We start from the raw sequence: 22548 nt of genomic DNA, 5'->3' as shown, positions 1-22548 counted from the left end.
GGACTCATGAGCATATGCTTCCTAAGGATAAAGTAAGGTAGCTGCTGAGAATAAGGAGCAGTTGTGCAAAGTGTGACTGTGTTTTAGTTGAAAGAAAAGTTTTAGAGTAGAATCTTGCTGGGAAAATGTTTTTCAAGTGAAAGATGCATTTAGGACAGTAAAGTAATCATTTATCAAACCATCATGTTTTGCCATCTCTCTGGAAGTATGATAAGTTTTATGTGTTCTTCACCATTTCAAAAACAATGAAACAGTGTCATTCTGCAAACAAATTTGGAAGAGCCATTTCTATCCAATACATTTATATAGTAAAACATGCAATAAAAATATTTTATATCCTTTTTTGTCAGACAAGCAGGTGAGAGAAACAAAACAGACTGTATGATTTGCCTGTATCAGTAGAAAGGCAAATATTACTGGTGTTGTGCAAGGAGCTCCTGAGATTCACGTCCAGTTTACTTGGAACAGTTCTGACTGTCCATACTGGAAGAAGGTGCAGATTGGAAGAGACATGGAAGAATTGTTCAAGGTTTACTTCTTTCCCTATATATAGGAGAGGCTCAACTGCATTATTTATGTTAGAAAAATAAAAGCTGAAGCGTTGTCTTCTATAGCTTTGGGTTAAGAAAGCTCTGAATATTGCTCTGTGCCATGATGTTTACATTGTCAATAAAATCCTTGTGAATTCTAGCTTTCTCCTTTGAAAGTAAGTTCAGTGTCTTAGAGGAGCAACTGCCAAAAGCACCTGACATAACTGGCATTTGTCATATGTGATTCTCTCTCTGAGGATACCGTGTATGCTGCGTACACGGCTCTGTGCGATACTTAAAGCAATATTCAGAGGAAGCTTCATTGTGAAGTGAGATTCTGTGGTATTTGGGCTGGTTCTGTGTGTTTTTGTTCTTTCCTAACTCTCGAGGGTGGCCCACTTGCTGCAGGGACAAAAATTAACCTCTGCGTGAACGTGCTGTGTAAGAAGTTGCCTGTCTTATTTTTTGGATGTTAGTTGGTGGTCATTTTATAGATGCCTTGGCTCATGAGTGGTAAAATGGACTAAAGTGGACTCAATATTTTTTGGTAGCTGGATTTGCTGGGCTTCAAGCAACGCTTCTCTGGCATTACTTGGTCTTACGGGGAGCCACTGTAGTTGAGTTTCTCCTGCTGCTGCCGTGTGTGGGGATGGCGTCTGTTTCTTGTGCCGTCACAAGGAGAGGGCAGTTACGTCATAAAGGCACAAAGAGAAACGTTAGGAAGGGCGTTAAGAGTGCACTGAGTTGACGGTTGAGTTCTGTCCACCCCCAGCACTCGAGTCACAGGTCTTAGGGTTGAACGCATCGTTAGAAGCCCTAGCTACTGGAATGAGTGGCCGGAGGAGGCGCACGCGGGCGAGATGGCGAGATGTTCGGGTGTTTCTTGCAACGAGTGGGAGGATGATGGCGAGATGTTTGGGTGTTTCTTGCAAAACGAGTGGGAGGATGGTGGCGAGATGGCGAGATGTTTGGGTGTTTCTTGCAACGAGTGGGAGGATGGTGTTGCGTGGACTCTGTCGCAGCTCGGAGCTGAAGGCGGGGAGGGCGGCCTGGAGCGGCCCCGCCGTGTCTCGGTGGAAACGCGGCCCAAGCGCTCCCTCTGGTGGCCGCACCGTGGCAGCGGTGCCGGCTGGCTCCCCGCGCTGCCCGACTGGTAAGTGGCTGAACGCATTGAAGAAGTGCACTGTAGCCAAAATGCGCAACTTTTCAGAATCTTGGGCTAAGTAATTGGAGTCATCAAGGATTTTTCCGTGTGAGGAGGGTATTTCTTGAGGGAGGTCACTGCATTATCTTTGCTGGAACTTTCTTCTTTTTACTCTTTGCAAGTTTACTGTTTAAGGGAATGTATTGGCTGTGAATTGAAGGATACTCGCTGAAATCATGGCAAGTAGCTCTGGAAACAAAACAGCCTATGTTAACAGCTGCAGAACATACTATTGCAGTCCAGGAAAGCTGTAAGCAGCAACAGTAGGACTGTCTTTGTTCAGAAAGACATATTGCACTGATACTAATGAATGGGGAATGGGAAAGAGAAGGGCTGACCATTCAACAGCTGGACTCTGATGCTAATAAAGTAGATCTCCAGATGCATTGGCCTAAGCCATGTGAAAATTACAAGAGAGGTAAATGCTCCATACCTGATTCAAAGCCTCTAGTGTTGTTTCACCTCATTCTTCCTAGCTATTCAAAACTTGAGCTTCTGGCATCTAGAAGATACCAGAAAATGTAGAGTTTTTGTAGATATGACATAAGGTCAGAACCTTGTTTGACTATGCATCTTACTTTTTCCATAAAGATGCCAAAACTATTTTGTGGCTGTTTTGTATCACAGTGGGAGTCAGAATAGTGGCGTTAGGTGTTGCTGTAGATGGTTGTGTTGCCAAAACACTGCTACTTAGCATGGACTGAAAAGTCATATGGAAAAGTGGAACTTTGCATCCATCCATAGGTGACTTCTGGTGTTCTGTGACTATACCCGATGCACATACCTGATTACGGCCACCAAAAAAGACCATTACTCTGAATGCGGACTCTTGTATGCAGTATTCTTTTCTCAGTCTTCGTGGCATCATGAAACTTCAACACGTTTCAAATTAAAAAAAAAAAAAAAATAATCCTTTGAGCCTCCCCACCCCAGGCATAAGTGATTTTACTTTACAAATGTAATTACTGTACTTCCAGAAGGTAATCTCTCTGGACAGCCATAGACTAGTTTGAATTAGATTACTGTTTTTTTCTTCAGGGCGAATTAACGCATTGAGTTTTATTTTTCTGTAATTAATTCAAAATTCAGATCACTTTTAATGCTTGCCGCGCTTCCTTCTTACTTGGCTAGGATTGATAAACATACTTGCATTTTAAAGGTACACTAATTTATAATATCAGTAGTAGAGTTTCTTAATTTGCAAGTATTGAAAATATTTACTTAGTAAGCAGAGTAAGCACACTAAATCAGCTGTGATTTTCAAATAAGTCTAGCTAAAGCAGTGCTTTTGTCAAATCTGGATCTGCAGAACTTTCAAGTATTTTGGTAAGCTGTGTGAACAAAATAAGTTATTTCTTTTTACCACTATTATAAAGTCTAGGAACGTGAAGCTAGTTAGTATGAAAGAAATAGAGGAAGGGGGTAAGTCTTCAGAGAGAACAACCAAGAAAATGTTTTTCCCAAGTTTATGAGCTTCAGCAGGGGGGCAGTTCTCTGGGTTGCTGACCGTGAGTCACGATAGGAAAATAGTTCTGATGTACTTGTGTATACCTTTATATAAATGGCCTATTTATGTTTGATTTTAATTGGTTTCAAAATAGCTGTGCATTTAACTGCTTAACAGGGAGTATATAAGTGAACCTCATTATTGGAGAAAACAGTGCTGTTTTGAAATAGGCAGAAGGAAATCTTTGGTGTTCTAAGGTGTGAAGACATTACTTTGTGTTGAATATAGTCAGAATGTAGGTAGAGGCAGTTCATCTTCATTTTATAGTTGGCATCTGCTATCACAGTGCGGGAGCATTATATGTTCATGCAAGTTATTTTTTGTTAAATGCAATGTTAATGGATAAAACCGGTTCAGCTTACGTTGTTGGTGAAGTCCTGAAGCGTAGCTACGCAGCGCTTGGTTCCATTGCAAACTTGAAAGTATTTGCTCTTTAATAAGGTAAGTTTTCAAATGATAAAGAGTTTTCATTGGATCAAATCAAAGGTCCATCTAACTCCATATTCTATTTCTGGCATACAGTGCAACTTCTGAAGCCATCGGAATCTACTGGGAGCTCCTCTTAACGTTATTTCTGAGTAGTTTTTTTCCAAGAAGACAGAAGAGAAGCTGCAGCATGTTTATTTTGGATGTCTGTGTCTCTCGATAAGGGAGAGTTGGGGCCAGAACATCTAGTGACTGGAGAGCCTTAAATTCAGTTTCCAGATCAAGCATGTAGTCATTACCAAATATCTCAGTACTGCTAGAAGCAAACTTCTGAAAAATTTATTTTTGCTAATCTGCACCAGTGACAGAACACAACATTTAGTGTGTTTTTCACAACTAAAATAACACCTTATGTAATTGCCCTGGGCCTACACATGACCGGCTTCCAAAGATACTTGATTTTTTGTTTTTTGTTGGAGGGAACTGGAAACTAAGAAGGGGTAAAGACTGATAGTGCTAAAGGCATGCAATTGAAAATTTCCAGGCAGGAAGTCCACCTAGTGGACAGCAAAGACAACGCATCTGCTGCTTTTTTTTTTTTTTTTTTTTAACGTGTCATTGGGCAGCAAATGTAAATCCAAGAGGATAATCTAAAACACTGCATGCAAGTGAGCAGCTGTAGGAGTGGCTGCCTGTGAGGAAAATATTCCGAATTACTAATGTTGCTAAAGATGCTGCAAGAGCTTCCTCCTTTTTTTGCTGAATGTTGTTACTTATCTATCTGAAGAGAATGAGATTGTTATGATTAATAGGTTGGAGGAAGCAGTCAGTCCATTGAATGCTTTTTAAAAATACATATTTGTTAGCATTTGTATTTGTACACATATGCATGCACACATATATACATATATAGTGGGTTTTTTTTATAACATATTCTATATGCATGTTAAGAATATGTGCAAATATATATGTATATATAAAACAACAGAACACTTGTCTAGGGGAGGGGAGGTTCAGGTTGGATCACAATCCTTGTGAATTCTAGCTTTTTCCTTTGAAAGTATGCCAGTGTAGTGTGCCTAGATAAATGCTTCAGTAAGCATGTTTGTAATCAAACTTGAACTGATTGTTGAGTTGTTTCTGAAATGTCTGCTCTTAGAAGTGCAGCAGAAGTTGCATCTCAGAGCTTCAGAGCTTGTGTTGACTTGCTGTGGCACTATGGATTGGAAACCAGTGGCAAGATGGAAGTATGTAACACTCAAAAAGTAGAATTCTCCTTTCCCTTTTGGGAGACTGTTCCCTCTTCTCCTAAATGTAATGTTTGTTTGAAGGAGGAATCTGGTTTAGGAAGAGCTTTTCACTGATTTCCAGTTTGCTGGTACATCAGTGTGATAGACAGTTCTGCACATCTTCAGCAACTTTTCCTTTGAGAAAATTGGTACAATAATCTGAGTAATTTTTTCGAAGTTATTTCTGGGTATATGTAAATAAAAAAGAAGTTTTTACTTATGTTTGTATTTTGTCAGGTTTTTGACAAAATATCAAGATTAAAAAACTCATTTAGGAAGGTCACTCATCAGAGCTGAGAAGTTAAAATAGAAGGGAAAGGCCGCACTTCAGAGGGTGTACTTGCTTTGTTGCATATGTTATGCTGTCATTTTGAGCTTTGTAAATAGCAGCATTAATTGCCTGTGTATGTGACTGCAGAGAAAACGCCTTCATCTATCTGTTTCTTTCCAGATAGTAGGAAAGGTAATTGATTCCGTCTAGTAACTTCAGCCTGCTTTGTCTGTTAGAAGTGGAGTGAAGCATAGACATCCCAAATGTTGAATTCCAAATGGAATGTTGGGTATAAAGTAGTACCTTAGACTGCATATCCTCCTTTTTGCCTTCATTTAAAAGTCTGTAAAAAAAAAATATTCTTTAGAACCTGAAGCATAAGTTGGTCACAGTACTAAGGTGATATATTCTTTGTTCACCAAAATAGAAATTTGTTCTGGGATGTATGCTAGTGTTCATTTTAAGTTCATTTGTCTTTGTGTGGCATCAATACATGCTTTCTAAATTCTATGGCTGAAATGTAGGAACACTTAGAAAAATGAAGTAATTTAATTCATCCTTTTGTTAAAGCTTTTAGTGGACCTGCTTTTATGTGCTGTAGTTTGTGTTGTATGATGGCTGAAGCTTTTACACCAAATTCCTTCAGTATTCTATTTCAGATGCAATTACTGCCTTGCAATTTGAGGCACAATACTAAATTTTTAGGTTACTTCATATTGAAACACATTTTTTCCTGCAGTGCAAGCCTTTACTACATATACTATCCTACTTGTGTAGACTATGGATAGTGACTTTCAGAAGTCTGGAATACCTCTTCTTCCTTCCACTGCCCTCCATAGCCTCCGGCAGATTTAGGTTTCTGGGGTACTTAAATACTTGATACTAATTCATTCCATCTCTGCAATATTTGGTTTTTGTATCTGTGTAGCTTAACAGGTTCAAACAAATGTTTACATTCTGAAGGTTTTTTTAAAGATCTTAGAAAATACTTCATCAAAATAGCAACATTATAGCGAGAGGAAAAGTAGCGGTTTCTTTTAAGCTATGTCTTATATTAACTGTGTAATATAAAATGTAGAGGGGGGAATTGAAATGGTTTGAAAACCTGGCTCCTTTCTTAGTAGTGTCCTTTAGGAAGATTAATGCAGTCATGAAAATGCATCTAGAAAAAAAAAAAGCTGTATATATCTGGGGCACTGTGTAATCTTCTCAGAAATGGTGGGTGTAAATTTATTTGTTGGCAAATGCCAGTGGTGATGTTCAGATATTCAGCAAAGACTTAACTGTAGTCATTGCATTTCTAATGTACAGCATTTAGAAGTTGTAAAATAGCATATTAGCAATTTAGTATCATTTCATAAATAGTTTGAAGGAGAATAGATCTGCTTCTATTTTTTGTGTGTGAAAATTCTTATGTTTAGCTCAAAACCACCAATTGTAGTACTTTCTTTTTTTTTTTTAGTGTCACCTGAGATGCCCTAGAGAGTTGCAGGCATCTGTAAATGAGCTGATAGTGTTTGAGGTTTAAACTGGGGCCTTTTACATCACAGAAAGAGTGGAGATTTCTATCTTTCAGTATAGTTATCAGTGTGAGTTACTGGTATTTATTTGAAGGTAATATCTCCAGGGGTGGTGACTCCATTGCTTTTGAGAGCCAACTGTTCCAGTGTTTGACCACCCTCACAGTAAAATAAAGGATTTTCTTGTGTTCAGGTGGGATTTTTTGTTTTGCTTGTTTGTTTTTTATGTCTACCCATTGCCTTCTGCCTTCTCAGTATGCACTGCTGAGAAGACTCTGGTTCAGTGTTCTTCATTCCCATGAACTGTGTGCGTGCATACACACACACATATATATATTCTTTGATAAGATCCTCCTTGAGTATTCTCTGTGTTGAATAGTCCCAGCTATCATCTTTTCCTTGTAGGAGAGGTGCTACAGTCCCTTTGTGGACCTTAACTGGACTCCCACCAGTGTGTCCATGTCTGTCTTGCACAGGGCAGTCCAAAACTGAACTCAGCATCCAGGTAGTATGGCTTCAGCAGTTCAAAGCAGAAGGGAAGGCTCACCTCCCTCAGGCTGACAGCACTCTTAATAATAAGCGGCTGAGAGTACTGTTAAACCTTTGCTGCAATAGCACATTGTTGGCTCATGTTCTACTTGGTGTCTACCTGGACCTGCAGGTCCTTCCTGGCAGAGCTGTTCTTCAGATAGTCTTCTCTGGAGTGTACCTTTGCCTGCTACTAAACAGGACCTCTTGTCTTGGGACCCCAGTACAGAAAGACACTGATTAAGCTGGAGAAAGATCAGCAGGGGGCCAGCAAGATGGCTGGAAGCAGAGGCTGAAGGAAATGGGCTTGTTCAGCCCAAGAAAGACTGACTTTGAAGGGGATATGTGAGGAAGATGGAGCAGGGCCCCTCTGTAGCTCTGGAGGAAGAGCGACAGAGGACCTAAATGGAAGCAAGAAACTGAAGCTGTAGATATAGGAAACCTTCCTGATTGTTAGGAAGCAGAGGAAGCAGTTACCAGGAGGAGTTGTGCTGTCTCCATTCTGGGAGTTTTTTCATACTCATTTGGATAAAGCCCTGAACAACCTGGGGCACTCTCAAAGCTGTACTCTTTGAGCATGAGGTTAGGCTAGAAACATACTGCGGTCCTTTCACACTTCAGTTAAGCTTTCATAACTTGGTCCAGTTATTTTCCTGAATGTACCTTGGGAAGAAAAGGTTTACTTTTTAGTGGTCATTTGTTTTAACATTTTTTCCCCAAACATTTGTATATGCTTTAATTCATTAGAAAATGCTGCTACTTTTGGTGGCGATTGGGAGCTATTTAAGCAGAAAAACAGAAAAGTGACTTCTCTGTTTAAATATTTGCACCTCCTGAACCTTTCAGAAGGTATCTTAGGCCCTCCTACCTCTTTCAGTGGCAAAAATGCCATAATGAAGAAGCAAATGCATTGGGTTGTTCAGGCTGTAAAAAAGAAATCACTGTGCAGTTTCTGATTTCCTTCTAGGGTTTTTTTTGTTTTGTTTTTTTTTTCTGCAGAGGGCTTTCAGCTGTGGGCTTAGACTTGTTCAGTATAAACCATCACATAAAATGCATTTATCTGTTGGAAAAGACATTCAGCATATTTGTGTGTGTGCTTATCAGTTCATCGTTATCTGTCTGAATCTTGCATCAGTCTTTCTCAAATTGATATTACCGAGTTTTCTGATGTTACTATAATATAAACAGCTGTATAGGCTTATCATCAAAATATCAGCCTTAGTGAGCTTCATGTTAAGCCAACTGCCTTTGTGCTTTATGTCTGAGATGATTTCTTTACAGTTCTTCATGAGGAGTCCATCACAACTTCCTCAGTACTGAATTTCATTGTAGCTATTGGTAGTTTCTTATTTTTGGTCATGATATTTCTCTGCAGATGAAACACAGCCTTTTAATTCAGCTAGTTTTGGAGGTGTGGTGCTGTGTGTGTTCCCTTTTTATCTTTAATGAAATTATTCTAAAATACTGCTCTTCTGTCCAGAAGATGCAGCTGTGAGTTCCATCTGTTCATCAGAAAATCCATGCTTCTTCATTCTGTATCTAAGCTGAGTAGCCTGAAAAGTGGGGCTGTAGTACTCTTGGATGCACAAGTGTGTTTTGCTTTTCCCCCATGATTTGTGACTGTAAGAGCCATGACAGCAAATGGGCAAGGAAGACATACTTGAGCTGGATTTGTTAAGGCTATGGGCTGCTTGAGCTTCTATTTGTAGTTATGCTAAAATAGCTCAGTCTCTGCTTGTCAGGGGATGCGGAGAAAATGAATTAAAAAAAAAAAAAGAAAAAAATATCTCTAGTCATTTGTTACTTCTTTTCAACATGCAAAAAATCAGTGAGTAGAATGTAAGTTTCCAGGGAGCATTCAATCTTATCAATTAGATTGTTCCTTCTTTCCTAATTCACTGCCAGTTATGCTATTCATTTCTCTGATTCTGCAGTCAATGAGGTATGCATACTGCAGACAGCAGCTTCCTTAATTAAACAATCTGGCTGTGTTTCTAGAGGAGGTCCACTCTTAATGAGGAAGGGGTCCTGCTTTGAAAATGTGCCTAGATGATGTTACGGTGCAGTGCTGCCCAGCGAAGTTTAAGTAGTTATCAGTAGGTTACAGCCACATCGGCCCAGTGCTACCTGCCTGGGGAGCACCTCACGCTCCTGTAGGTGCACGGATCTTAGATGCTTAGAGGACAAGAGTCATTGTACCCTACAACAGTAACAGCATAGGCATTCTTTGCGTGGGATTATGTAGCTGATTTGTAACGTGGCTGAGAGACCAAGCTACAGTTGTATGTTCTTTGTGTAGCTCTTGTCTGGTTTCTAAATCTGATCTCTGCTTGGTGTATTCAGCTGCTGAGTGTGGCAATGTGAGCATGATGCCCTGTGTGCTCATTGCACACTGCTTTCCCAGACTTTCTCATCTTACTTTGATTTCTGAACATTACTTTGACAAAACCCTCTGTTTCTGGTTAATATTTCATATATTCTTAATGAATGGTCTGTTAGTGAATAGTTTGTGCTAGTTCAAAATGTTGGCATGTTCATAGGTATCTCTCTGGGGAGAGAAGTGGACAATTCAGAATAACCAAATAACCCGCAGTATAAATCCTCTATTTTTTTTTTCCTGGTGCATATTTGGGTGTCTTACGAGGCTTTTCTTTTGGATATATCCCTCTTGAAAGGATTTGCATTCGCATGAGAAATCTCTCCCTAACTTGTGTATGTGACGAGATTTAAATCTAACTTTCTAGATTTCATGTGAATCACAACTCTCACTAGTAGTCCCTAAGGTATTTATCATACCTCCCTATCTGACTAAGTGGAGCATGGGAAAATAATTATGCATACATTTATTTAAGTATACTACACAATTTTCTTTTAATTCCCTGTTCATTTTTTAGCTTGGAGAATAATAAAATGAAATTAAGCTAAAAAATCTGTGCAGGGTATTCATTCTGCAAAGCTTTCATTTTCCCCAGTGAATGACACATTTGTCTTCTGTCTGCAAATCTGGAAAATTTATTTAAATGTATGCTTCCTTTTTCCTTTACATAGAATTAATCTAGTCAAGAATTAGGCATTGAAAGAAAAAGTAAAAATCATATTTGATGGAAGAGTCACAGTTGAGAGCTTGTTGAAAATCTGTCTTTTTTTTTTCTTACAAATACAGGAAGAGTTTTGTCATAGTAACTTTTACTTCTGTTTGATCTGAATTTACTATTGTAAGGTACAGCATGTTTCAGATTAAGCCTTTGAAGCATCTGCTTTGGTTATCTGAAGAGCCATACATGAATTTAGGATGAGTTAATTCTGGTTAGTAAATCTGTATTCTTAGACCTCAGGATGCATAGGATCTACTGCAAGGATCAGTTAGTGTTCCTTCCCCCTGCATCTCCCTTTCCCTTTTTGATTTGGGGTTCAAGTGACATACTAGTTGCTTTGAGTATTGAGTCATATGCTCAGTAGGAGTAAATTGTTCGGTGCATGTACACAACAGAACAGTGCACTCCTGCTGAGTCTTGCTTCAGGCTTTAAATTCCCAATGTTTATAAAGATGTTCTTTGAAAGTTTATTGTGGGAATTAGTTGTGTGTGTGTTTTCCTTGTCTCTAAGCCAGGGGTTGTAGTGGAGGGTGCCCCGTTGTAATCTCATTTTCTCTTAGGAGTCCTATCTCAAGCTCTGTTCTGTTGGTACTTTTTCCTGAGAGTCCTTTACTTCAACACCTTGTCTCAGCCGGAAGCCTCTTTCTGCTGCTCAGTTCCTATGCTCTGTCTGGAGGCTATTGTCAAGGCATGTTTCTTGTAGTGTCTGTATTCCTAGCTCGTTTCTTCAACCATGCTTATTACCTGTTATCCTCACAAAAGCAAACGCTTTGTTGTGATGAAAATTGGAAGTTTTACTCAGGTGGCTCTTTGAATATACAAAAAGGCTGCTGTTTGGAGGGAGAAGGAATTAAATAGTACAGCTCTTGAAGTTAGTGTGTTCTTACCATTACCAGTTTCCTCTAAGAGATGGAATGAGAGAGACAAGAGATACAGTTAATATTTTCTCCAGAGGAAAAAAGCAAACACTTCTTTTTTTACTGGACACCAAAATATTCAACAACACGGAGCACTCCTGAGAACTTGGCTTATGCAATTGATGGCTTATCAGGCTTTGTCCTTGTTCACCTTGGTTCTTGGGTGCCCAACTTTACATTTAAGTTCTACTCATCTTTTTTCCCTCTCTCTCCCACATTTCCCTCAGCAAGTAACCTGTATCAGCATTTCAAGGGCAGATCTTCTAGTCCATCACAAAAAGCTTTTCTGTAGTCTCCATGTACTGTTGCCTTTATATATATATATGTATATATATCAACTAACCTAATTCCTGCTGGGAGGTGCTCCTGATGACTTTTGGAAAAACATCATTTGGTCTTTTTTTTTTTTTTTAACCAGGTGAATATAAATCAGTGAAGAGGTAACCATATAAAGACTGGTCTCTTGTTACCACATAGTAGATAAGAGGTGCAAAATCTGTGTTGAGGCCTCTTAAATCTTTCACATTCAATTTTTGCTTGGCCTTATAGCTGACTTTTTTTTTAAAGGGGGTTCTTGCAGTATTTTTTTATTCAACTACCTAGATCTTTCAACCTAATGAACCTATGAATCTTTCCTTTAAGATGGGGAATTAGTTACATCAAAGCAATGTGTAGTACTGTGTTTTGTTCAGACTTGAGTAGCAATCCAGGATGCTTTGTCCCAAGTTAGATACGTCTTCTTTTTCTTTGTTTTCTTCCTAAGACTGAAGAAGTGCTGTTGTAGCTGAGAGAACTCTCACCATTAGAGAGCATGAGGATGAGAGAAGGTGACCATCAGGTGCAGCTTTCCAAGACCACTTAAGGATGCTTTGGCAGCTTTGATCATAGAATTTGTGAAACCTTTATTAAATGTACTATTCATTTGAAAATGTCCCTCACAAAGCCTGAAAGTCATTCTTGTGAAGCTTAAATGATGCTCTCAACAGCTTATCTTTGATGATAATGTTTTAATAGAGATTTTCATTTTAAATTTGATCATGTCAGGTAGGCTGAATTCTGAAAGTGTTACACTGGAAACAGTTTATTAACATGGAGATATCTAAGGAATATAAGGAATATAATAATAAGAACATAAGGAATGCCCTATGCATCCTTCTCAAGATACAGGACATACTGAGTCTGAGGAAGACAGAGGCTGTTTCCAGGTTGGTTTGGTGACTTTATCCAACATGTTATCATTAACGGCACTTTGTCTATTGAAAACATAGAAATAGTATTGCTTCAAAATCTGAAAGCATAGTTAAAGTGTCACTTTTCTTCCTACTCATGGTTTCACAGAAGATTCATGTTTTGGAAGAGAGAAGCGTGGTTAAAGCATTAAAAAAAAAAAAAAAAAGTCTCTTGACATTCACTGCTGTAGTTAAAATGTACCGTACAAGATCATTTGATTGCTGAAAAAGTCAGCTCCACATGAGAGAAAGTACAGCCAGAAAGTATTTTCTTGGAATGGAATTGTCTATGAAACATTCAAATTAGAAAGTAGGTGTTGAGAAATGCTGTTGTTCTCTTACTTTGCTGTTTCATAATAACTTTCATTATAAAGCAGTGAAGAAAGTTAAGGGTAAATTTTTGTGTGGGAGTGTGGGCATATAGGCTTTCTGATTATCTGATGTATGCTGCTGTGCAGCATGCATAGTATTGCAGTACACAGTATTTTTTTTCTAATACTTTTGCTGGGGAGCTCGACAGAAGAGTTTTTAGTAGGCCTGTGTATGTGTCTGTATGAATGAATATGCAAACTTAACTCTGTGAGAGTTTGACAACATATTGTTAAAAAAATAAACAACATAGGTTTTTCACTGCTAAGATAATACTTACAAGATGAGTATATTTAATTGTGTGTTGGAAGAAAAATGAAAAGAATCATTTACCTTGTGAAGGACATCATAACTTCCTTCAGTGGTGTCCCCTTTTGTGCTGAGCCTGAGCTTGCGTATGCTCATCTCTGCAGGCTTGAAATTGGCCTAGGAAGTGCCTGCAAAGGGCTACTGTACACATGCCCAAATGCACGAGAATTCTGCAGTACATGAATGTGCTGGCCCTGCTGTCAAACATAAAAGATCTGTTTTGTTCAATTCTATCTTAAATGAAAGGGTTGAAGGTTATACAATAAATTCTCGTCACCTCATAAATGACACTGTGAATGAGACAGCAGGAATGGTAGGATTTATGGAGTTTTTCTTGTGCGCCGTTCTTCCCTTTCAACCCAGACTACTGTAGTTCTCTCTGTGGAATTGTTGATAGCCAAGAATATCTCCACTGAGGAAACCATGCAAATACATTATGGTTTCAAGTTCTAACATACACTTCCCAGTACAGCCCAGTGCTTACTCTTAGTGCCAGAGTGCAGTAGGTCAGATCTGGGGGCTGTAAATGACTGCTGGGAGTGCAGACAAGTTTTTTTTTGTTTTTTTTAAAGTCCTTGAAGTTGTATTCATTTCAGAAGCAGTCACATCTGCCTATAGAAGCACTCTAGAACTCGTAGTTTGGTGTATGTATGAGGGCTGAAAACTTTTATCTGGAGGAGAGGTGAAACAAAGCAGTCATGAGTTGGTTGCTTCGATTGTATTTGGATATTATGCATATCCATTAATGTAGTTAATACTTGAGATTTTTCTCAGTCTTTAAGTAGTAGTTCATGTTTAATCCAGGCCCAGAGCATTCCTTTTCGTTGATTGTAATGCTAAGGATTTGAGTAGATAACCTATTTCCATCTTCCAAATAAATGAATAGTAGTTTATCAGTTCTGCCCACTTGCACTCACTAGTTAGCTGTTTAAGATCTCTGATTCAAATACTGTGGTGTGTTCTTGAGTTTTTGCTATTTATCCAAGGCTATGTTGCTCAATACTTTTTTTCTGTTTGTTTTTTGTCGCTTTGTTCTCTTGTCATCAGTCATGCAGCAGGTACTGGATAACCTTACTGATCTGCCGACATCGACAGGCGCTGAAGAAATAGACCTGATTTTTCTCAAAGGAATTATGGAAAACCCTATTGTAAGATCGCTTGCTAAGGTATTTCAACTTCCTGCTCTGAGTATAAACTGAAAATGTTATAGCTGGTACTACTGAAAGAACATTGAGTATGGATTGAGGTGTCAGCTGTGGCTTTGATATATGGTATGTCTTGTTAGAAGGCTCGAATGTGTTCTTGAAAACAGCATATTTGGTATAATTTCTATGTACAACGATTTATTGATACATGGAAGATCTAGAAGAAGGAGTAAAATTCAGACACTCCGGTAGTAATGTGTGAAAATTATTTATGAAGATGAAGATAATGTCAAAATACTTGAATTCAGAGGTATTTGGTTTTAATAGTCTTGTGGCCCCTATTGTGTGCAAAAGCCATATCCCTTCTAGCATTTTCTTCAAAGATGAAAAGTGAGAGCAATAACCTTCTTTCCCCCATGGCATAAACAAGTCGTCTTTTTGGCTGAGAATGACTTTCTGATCAACCCAGTAAAGTATTCTCTCCAAGCCCTTTCCTAGATCTCAGAGTAATAGTTGGGCCTTTGATTGGCAGCAGACAAACAGTTGTGGTCTAACACTATGTGACTACTTTATTCGTAGGTGGCAGTATTCATTTATAATTACCTAAGTGATGTTGACAAAAATTATTTAGACCCTGAATTTAAAATGTAACTTATTTTATCATAAGAAAATGCAGTCAGTGTCGTACAGCACTTGCATTCCTTCTTATTCTTCATAAAAATAAGTTTCTTGCATGAGAAAAAACAGTTAACTCAAGTATAGCTGTCATTTTAATATGAATAAACATCTGAAGCGATGCCCTGTGGGCAGCCAGGAAATAGTCTGTAAAGTTAAAGGATCACCGTGTACAGATTTTGCTCTATAAAAATCTGGAAAGTAAGACATAAGAATTTGTGTAAGAATTCACTTTTGTTCGACTATCAGTTACAAATAGAACACAACTCAGAAGAGAGAGGCAGCAATGTATGTATTGATATAAAGTAGGGATTTAAATAATATGGAGGCTTAACAAGGTTTGAGATTTCAGGGTACACTTGATCATTTACTTACCTAAGAGGACTTTCCATTGATTTACAAAGTTCAGAGTGGATCCACTGTTTCCTAAACACCTTGAACCATGGAGGTAAGGAACCTAAGTGTGGCTGAATTCACTTCTAGCCCCAGACTTGATCAGTGGTTTATATGTGCACAATCAATCTATAATACAATCTTAGCAAGCTTACAAAGCTTAGCAAGCTATTAGTCGCTTACTGAGGGTTTGTAGCAGTGAGGAATCTCTCGATGTTGAAGTATGAGGGGTCTCTGCAGAATTTGTACCCTCAAGAAGTGTCCTACTTGAGGGCAGATCTTGTCATGCAGCCAGCTGCCTTGCAGGAGAACTCAACAGACTCTTGGGCTGTTCAGTATTTATGGAGTAAGATCACTGATTCATTCATATTTGCATACTGACTACAGATGTTAGTTTCTTCCAAATTAGGCTTGAGTCAAACATAGACTAGCACAGCTGTTAGGTGGGCAGATAGCTCAAATTAGCCCTAGGCCATTGTGTTTTATTTCCCATCGATCTGTGCTCAGCTGGATGCAGCCTTCATAACCGGTTACACCCATCATGATTGCCACTGATGGTTATCTACTGAAGTCAGATGCAGTCATCACAACCACCCGTGGCATTTATTGCTCGAGCAGGGGCAGGGGAAATAAAGGTTAAGTTGGACAAGGCAAGAAGAGCACACCATTGCACTTTTCAAGATCATTGTTTACAAGTTGAAGAAATTGCATAGGAGTAAAAATGGAAACTGGAAGTCTTTCATCTGTTGGTGAGAGAACTCCAAAGGGGAAAATTTGTGTGCTAAAGTTACTGGAGTTAAGTTAAAAACTTTATTGATTAGAGTTGTTTCCAACTGTAGTATCTGTTACATGCTTCATTGCAAAGCATGAAATGTTCATTGCAAAGAATTTATTATTATGAGAATTTGTTATCCAATAATTTCCAGGAATTTGTAGTTGTACAGTTAACGTTTAACTAGCAGATGTGGAATTTAAAAAAAATGCCTGTAATGGAAACAGACATGTTCTTAACTATAAACAGCTATTACTATTACGTAGACAGACTTTCTTTTAGAATTTGCCATTCAAATGTATTTGACTAGGAGAAGCCTCAGATAAAACATTTCTCAGATGCAGCCTGTATTTTTCCAAGCCAATTGCATAGTTCCCTTTTTGTTATTCTGGAAGGTCTCCTTGTCCTGGGTTCTGAAGCAGAGAAAGTCTGAGGTGTGATACCGTTCAGAGAGGGCTGTTTGATGAATGTAGCATGGAGGCTGTAGGAATATGGACATGCAGGTGTATCTGACAGGTGGTGCTTATAAGGTTTGTCATGTCATGTTGAAGGACACAAAATCCGTCAGCAGTTACAAAGACAAAATGTGCAGATTAGACTATATATGATTGTTCCTATTTTCCCACTGAAGGGTGCACCAAGAAATTAATAAAAAGGTATATAATTTAGAAGTATCGTTTACTTGAAACTTAAATTATGTTACAGTCTTATATAATTATTTTATCTTACAGGCTCATGAGAGACTAGAAGATTCTAAACTTGAGGCTGTCAGTGACAACAACCTGGAGCTGGTGAATGAAATTCTTGAAGACATCAGTCCCTTAATTAATAAAGATGAAAACGTCACAGAATTGGTTGGAATACTCAAGGACCCTCATTTTCAGGTGCCTCCTTTTTACTCCTTTTCACTGTATACAACTCACCGTAATACTGTGCACATGGATCTTAGTTTAATAATGAAACAGGAACTGAACTATAGCCAACATTAATGTAGGATTTTACTCTGAATGCAGGGTAAAGAAGTAGTCATGTGGAGCTAAGAATGACCATGATTTTAGTCTTTAATGCTTCAAATACATCTTCATTCATGGCATTGTTTCTATTGTAAGTCTAATGAATACTGGAGGTTAATTGAAGGCTTTATTCTTAGCTTTTCCAGGTGGTCTTAGTTCCTGATACAGTCTGCATTTCCGTTCAGTTCTTTGCATTCATACTCATGTAAGATGTGCGGTTTGCAGAGTGAATGAACTTGATTTTCTTGTGCCATGTGATCTATACTGAGCTTAAGTTGCAACTTTACATCCTTCTCGCTTAATGTTCTGTGAAACATAAATGAAATTTTGACATGTTCTTGTTTTCCCCTTGCTGCTACTCTGTTACCAGTTTCCATACTGGCCCTTAAAGATGAGGTTTTGTAAATCCTCACTGGATTCTGGACTTTCTAGGCCGGCTTCAACTTGTTTTGGTACTTTGCAGTAGGTGTCCTAAATGAAAAAAATTAACAAATCTTTTGCCACACCATAAACACATCTTCTGGCAGACAGGTATAGAGCCATATAAACATTATTTAAGTTTAATCATGTTGGGTTGATTTTTGCTTTCTAAATTTTCAGTTGTATGTTATACAAACACAGCAACGATGTAACTGTTATGAATGCTGTTCTGAAGAGCAGTCTGTTGTCTGCTCTTATTTGTGTGTCATTACTAAGGGGACCAAAGGCTTTGATTTAGAAAATTATTGGGGAATGACCCTTCAAATCAGTCTTTGATCCATTAGCAAAAATTGGGACTGGAAAAGGAGAGGATGGTTTTTGGAGGAATTGGTAATTATGATGCAAAAATATTCTGCTTTTGTGTTTTCCTTTAGAAACTTCCAGTTTATTTTGTGTCACTGTCAGACTCACAGTTATACTGTTTGATTCTTTTTTTGGAAACTTGTTTTAAAAATGCAGTTGTGTTCATGGCGTGCTCTGAAGAAGATTGCATGTTCCTTCTTACAGTACTCCATTGAGTGAGTCATGGGTATGTAAGAGAAGTAAGGTATTTTTAGGGCACCCTGCTTCATTTGGTGCAAAAATTGGATGGTACACAAAGAATCAGGTGGGAAGCTAAAGAAAGGAAAATACTACTTAATGGATAAGGTAGTTAAATACTGCCTTTTGAGAACTAAGCTATCATTCACTTAGAGTTCAGGAGTTCGGAATTACTGAGTTCACTTAAAAAAAAAGAATGTGAAAGCAGCTTAAGCTTGTGTTTTTCATTTTTCAAGTGCTGTTGTGAGGCACTTGGTCTCATTTGCAGAAAAATAAGAGTACAGACAAAAACAGCAAGCTACTTAGATCTGATGTGATTCAGCTTGGAAGCCTAAAATTAATGTTACACTTCTTGGTCCTTAATTTAGTGCTTCTGTTTCCCATCTGGAGGCAGGCACAAAAAGCAAAACAGAACAAAAACCAACAACTTATCAACAACAACAAAAAAACCAAACAAACAAATAAAACCCAACAAACCCTGAGGACAAAGTTGCATTATTTCAAGTAAGTGTTTTTATTTAACTGATATCATAGTTACAGCTGCTCCAGGAGAACTTCTAGGAAAAACTGCAGACCAGAATGTGGACGCAGTATTCTTTTAAGGCTAAAGGAGAGGCTCTAGATCTCTTTCTCTGAAAGTCAGCACTTACTTTCAGAGTCATTATTTATCCTTTCTACCCCTTTTTTTTCCAGGAAGACATATTCTAAATTCTTCAAGGAATTAAATATGAAAAAATTCAGTGTATTCTGTAATAACAGAAAAATGAATTTTCGTTCTGTCTCCAATTTGGTAAAGTTGTGCAGTGAGCCACCAGGAAGAACATCACTCTCTGAGGTTTCACAGATTCTACTGTATAACTGTTTTAGAAACTGGTTATCTATATTTTGCCAGTGGGTGCTACTGCTTTACCACAGTATCACCTTACAATTGTATCCTACCTTGGCACGCAAGTCTCAAAGGTGATGTACAAGTGTTTGGTGCAATAGCTTATTAAGATGCATAGTGCTGAAGTTTACTAAACTATAGAACTTTTTTTTTCCCACTTTTACAGTTGATACATTGGGTAGGAACTGGCTTCTGGAGCATACATGCACTTATGGTTATACTTCTGTGTTTGACTGTTTGTTTCTCTTTTCTCATTTCATTCTGATTTTTCCTCCCTTCCACTTTGTACTCTTTTGATTAATACGTTTTTCAGGTGTCAAAGTGTGGAAAATACTAAGCTCTTATGAGCTCCTCACCACTGATGGTTTGCCATCAGGACAGTATTTATCAAAGGGCCATACACTACATGGTAAAAGTTATAGCAAGTCTTGACAGTAGCTGGAGAGCAGAAGTGGTGAGAGAGTTTGCCTCAAGGAAAGAGCAAGGAGTTGGAAGCATTGCACTGTTGGAGAGGTTAAACATGCATTCACCTTTCTAAGAATTATGCAAACTGCATATAGTAGTAAATTCTGTTGCCAGTAAAATACTTCATCTTGAAAGCAGGTAATATTTTCTCCTAATAGTTAACTTTATGGTGGCTAATCATACCTTAAAAAATGTTTTATTTAGAAAAGTGATCTCAAGTTGTCTACTAGGCAGATAATTTGTAGGATATCTGTTTTTCTTAATACTCATGTCTCCTTAGCAGTCTTGCTGATTTCTCTAAGGCTCTAAACTATTTCCTTACCATACCAGGGCAGTCCTTAAAATTCTCTTTTCTTCTTCACATGTATATTAGCAGCCAGAACTTCACTGATTATCTTGTAATTTACAAAGTGTGTTATCAGAGAAAATGAACTCCTTTTTAGTACATAGAAGAAGGGAAAGGTTTTAATTGATTCTTTTTTTGGAAACTTGTTTTAAAAATGCAGTTGCGTTCATGGCGTGCTATGAAGAAGATTGCTTCATCTGAGATTTGATTTGTTAGGAAAGCAGTCCTGAATTTGAGGCTTGTACCTCTCCCCCAGGCCCATTTGAAATGTGCTCGTTCTATTGGACATCACTGGGGAAATAGTTATCGTGTGGGTCAGGCAGTGCTTCGTAACCTACATAGGTCATGCTGAAAGGTTTTTGGTTGTGGGTTTCTTGTTTATTTGTTCCGTTTTGCTTGGAAAACCAAGATTTGAATTTTGCTTCAGTGCTGAAGAGAGCCCTGGATGCTTAATGTTACTTTGTTTACAAATTTTAGAAATGTGTTATTCTTTTTTGCCTGGCAAATGAAGACAACAGTAGAAAAGTAAAGAATATGTTCTAAGTTTATGGATTACTTTTTGACTGTATCTTGCAGAAAGGAGCCATTCTGTCTGCCGCAGTTCTGTGTTTCCAGTGTGCTGTGTCTCTTGTGAAGTGCTGAGAACTCTTCTAAATGCCATATTCAGGCACTGTTGCTATTGTTTCCATAAGAACCTTTCCACAATTACCCAGTGTTGGCTAGTTACTGATGCTTTTTATCTATAATATACTTAGGAAAATTTGAATCATCTATGGAGGCAGACTGCTGAGTCCACGTTGTTTTGCAGACTTTTCCTGTGGTTTTGTAAGCGTTCTATCACCAGCATGGGAAAGGTCAGATTTCAGGGGAGCTTTGGAGTTGCAGCAGCAGAAGATAACAGCTTTTTCAGATACCATAGGAAGGAAAAAAGTGAAATCCATGTAACTTTTTCTCCAGTCATTCAACTATATTACTGAAATACGAGACTAACTGTGATCAACATAACATGTTGGAGAGCGATCCAAGGAATATATTTACTTGGCCTCTCTCACCATGTCACTTTAAGTGCTCCTTAGCAGTACACACCGTGGCCCATTTTGACGGAAACGGTCCTTTAAACCTGGTATAGAATCACTGAGGTTGGAAAAGACCTCCAAGATCACCTAGTCCCACTGTCCATTATTTCCCCATGAAACCATGTCCCTTAGCACAAGATCTAAACATTTATTGGACGCCTCCAGAGACAGTGACTCAACCACCTCTGTGGGCAGCCCATTCCAGCACCTGACCACTCTTTTGGAGAAGAAATTTTTCCTTACATCCAAACTGAGCCTCCCTTGGCACAACTTGAGGCCGTTCCTTCTCGTCCTATTGCTGGTTATGTGGCAGAAGAGTCTGATCTCCACCTCTCCACAGCCTCCTTTCAGGTAGCTGTAGAGAGCCATAAAGTCTCCCCTCAGCCTTCTCTTCTCCTGATTATCAATTCTTGTGTGAGAGTTAATTACGGGAATGTAGTAAATGAACTATGTGGGATTGTGTTTTGGTTTTGTTTTGAAAACCAATACATTTCCTGTCTCAAATAAATCATTTTGCACAAAATTATGGGAAGCAATTTACAGTCCCTGATAGTCCTTCTGTGACTCAGCCATCATGGAAATGGCAGGAAAAAGATTTTGTGACTGACAGATGGTTAAGTAGCAGTTGAAAGAACTCATGCTTGTCCATGGAATGGAGTGAATAAATAGGATGAGAATGTGAACGATGAGATGAGTTTTTAAGAACTGAAGAGTGTTACGGAGCATGTTAATTTGAAAAGAATGGCACTGTTTGCTTAATAGTCATTATTTGGCTGAGGATCCGATCGTAATCCATAAATTAGATAACTGTTAAGGGCAGTGAGGTGTACAACATGCTTCTGTGTGAGCTCCATGAGAAATCGAGTGGTTTGTGGCCAGAACTTTTGGCAACAATTGTTTTCTTGTGTGTGACCAAAAGAGAAAACTAAAATTATCACACGGGTCCATCTGCTTTGTTTTATCTGTGGTAATGTGTCAAAAAACATAGCTGATACCAGTTGGTTTCATTTTGGAAATGTAAAAAAGGTAAAACGTTGCTTAACACGCATGGGCAAATGGAGATCTGTTCTCTGGTTTCTGGATTGAATGTATCTTGGGTGATGAAGAATTAGAAATTGCTACCATCTAACTACTGTTTGATTTAAATAAATTGCAGCTTTTCCTATTTAATTTCATTTGCTTTGTGTCCAGAATATGAGAGCAGCCACAAGTCTTCACAGTCTTAAAGACGGGGGCAAAATCGATGAACTAGCAGCTCCTTCAATCTCAAGTTAAAACACCACCAGGGTCATTCTGTAGTGGGTGGTTTAAAATGGCTGTTCAGAAATGGCACTTGGAGGATTTTCGCGTTGAGCTTAGGACTGCATTAATGTGATTGCACAGTTTTTGAGTTATTTGAGGTTACTTGCAGAAGAATGGAACAGGCTGCAAAGCAAAATTGTTAAATTCAAAGGCCTGTCGGCCTGCTCCATTTCCTAGTGCTGTTTGCTGATTTCCTCTGGCATATGTGTGTCACTACCACTCATGCTCCCTATGATGTCCTGTTCTCCTTGACTTCTCTTT

General features: G+C 38.5%; 1 protein-coding gene across 3 annotated transcripts in view; it reads left to right on the top strand.

Moving 5' to 3' along the window:
- PALS2 (protein associated with LIN7 2, MAGUK p55 family member) overlaps positions 1 to 22548 on the top strand; it is a 58047-nt gene that overhangs the window by 20596 nt on the left and 14903 nt on the right. For 2 of the 3 annotated variants that reach the window (XM_065751777.1, XM_065751775.1), the window contains exons 2-3: positions 14242 to 14360; positions 16911 to 17063. In XM_065751777.1, coding sequence (XP_065607849.1) covers positions 14244 to 14360; positions 16911 to 17063 — 270 coding nt within the window. In that variant the 5' untranslated portion in view covers positions 14242 to 14243. The remainder of the gene's footprint in view (positions 1 to 14241; positions 14361 to 16910; positions 17064 to 22548) is intronic. The other variant, XM_065751776.1, reaches the window with a different exon arrangement.

The sequence above is a fragment of the Cyrtonyx montezumae genome, unplaced genomic scaffold (assembly GCF_038088225.1).
Source record: "Cyrtonyx montezumae isolate F1298 unplaced genomic scaffold, pur_monq_1.0 scaffold_8, whole genome shotgun sequence".
NCBI classification, from domain to species: Eukaryota; Metazoa; Chordata; class Aves; order Galliformes; family Odontophoridae; genus Cyrtonyx; species Cyrtonyx montezumae.
Note: the sequence above shows the minus strand (reverse complement) of the source record. Positions and strands in the feature narration are given on the sequence as shown.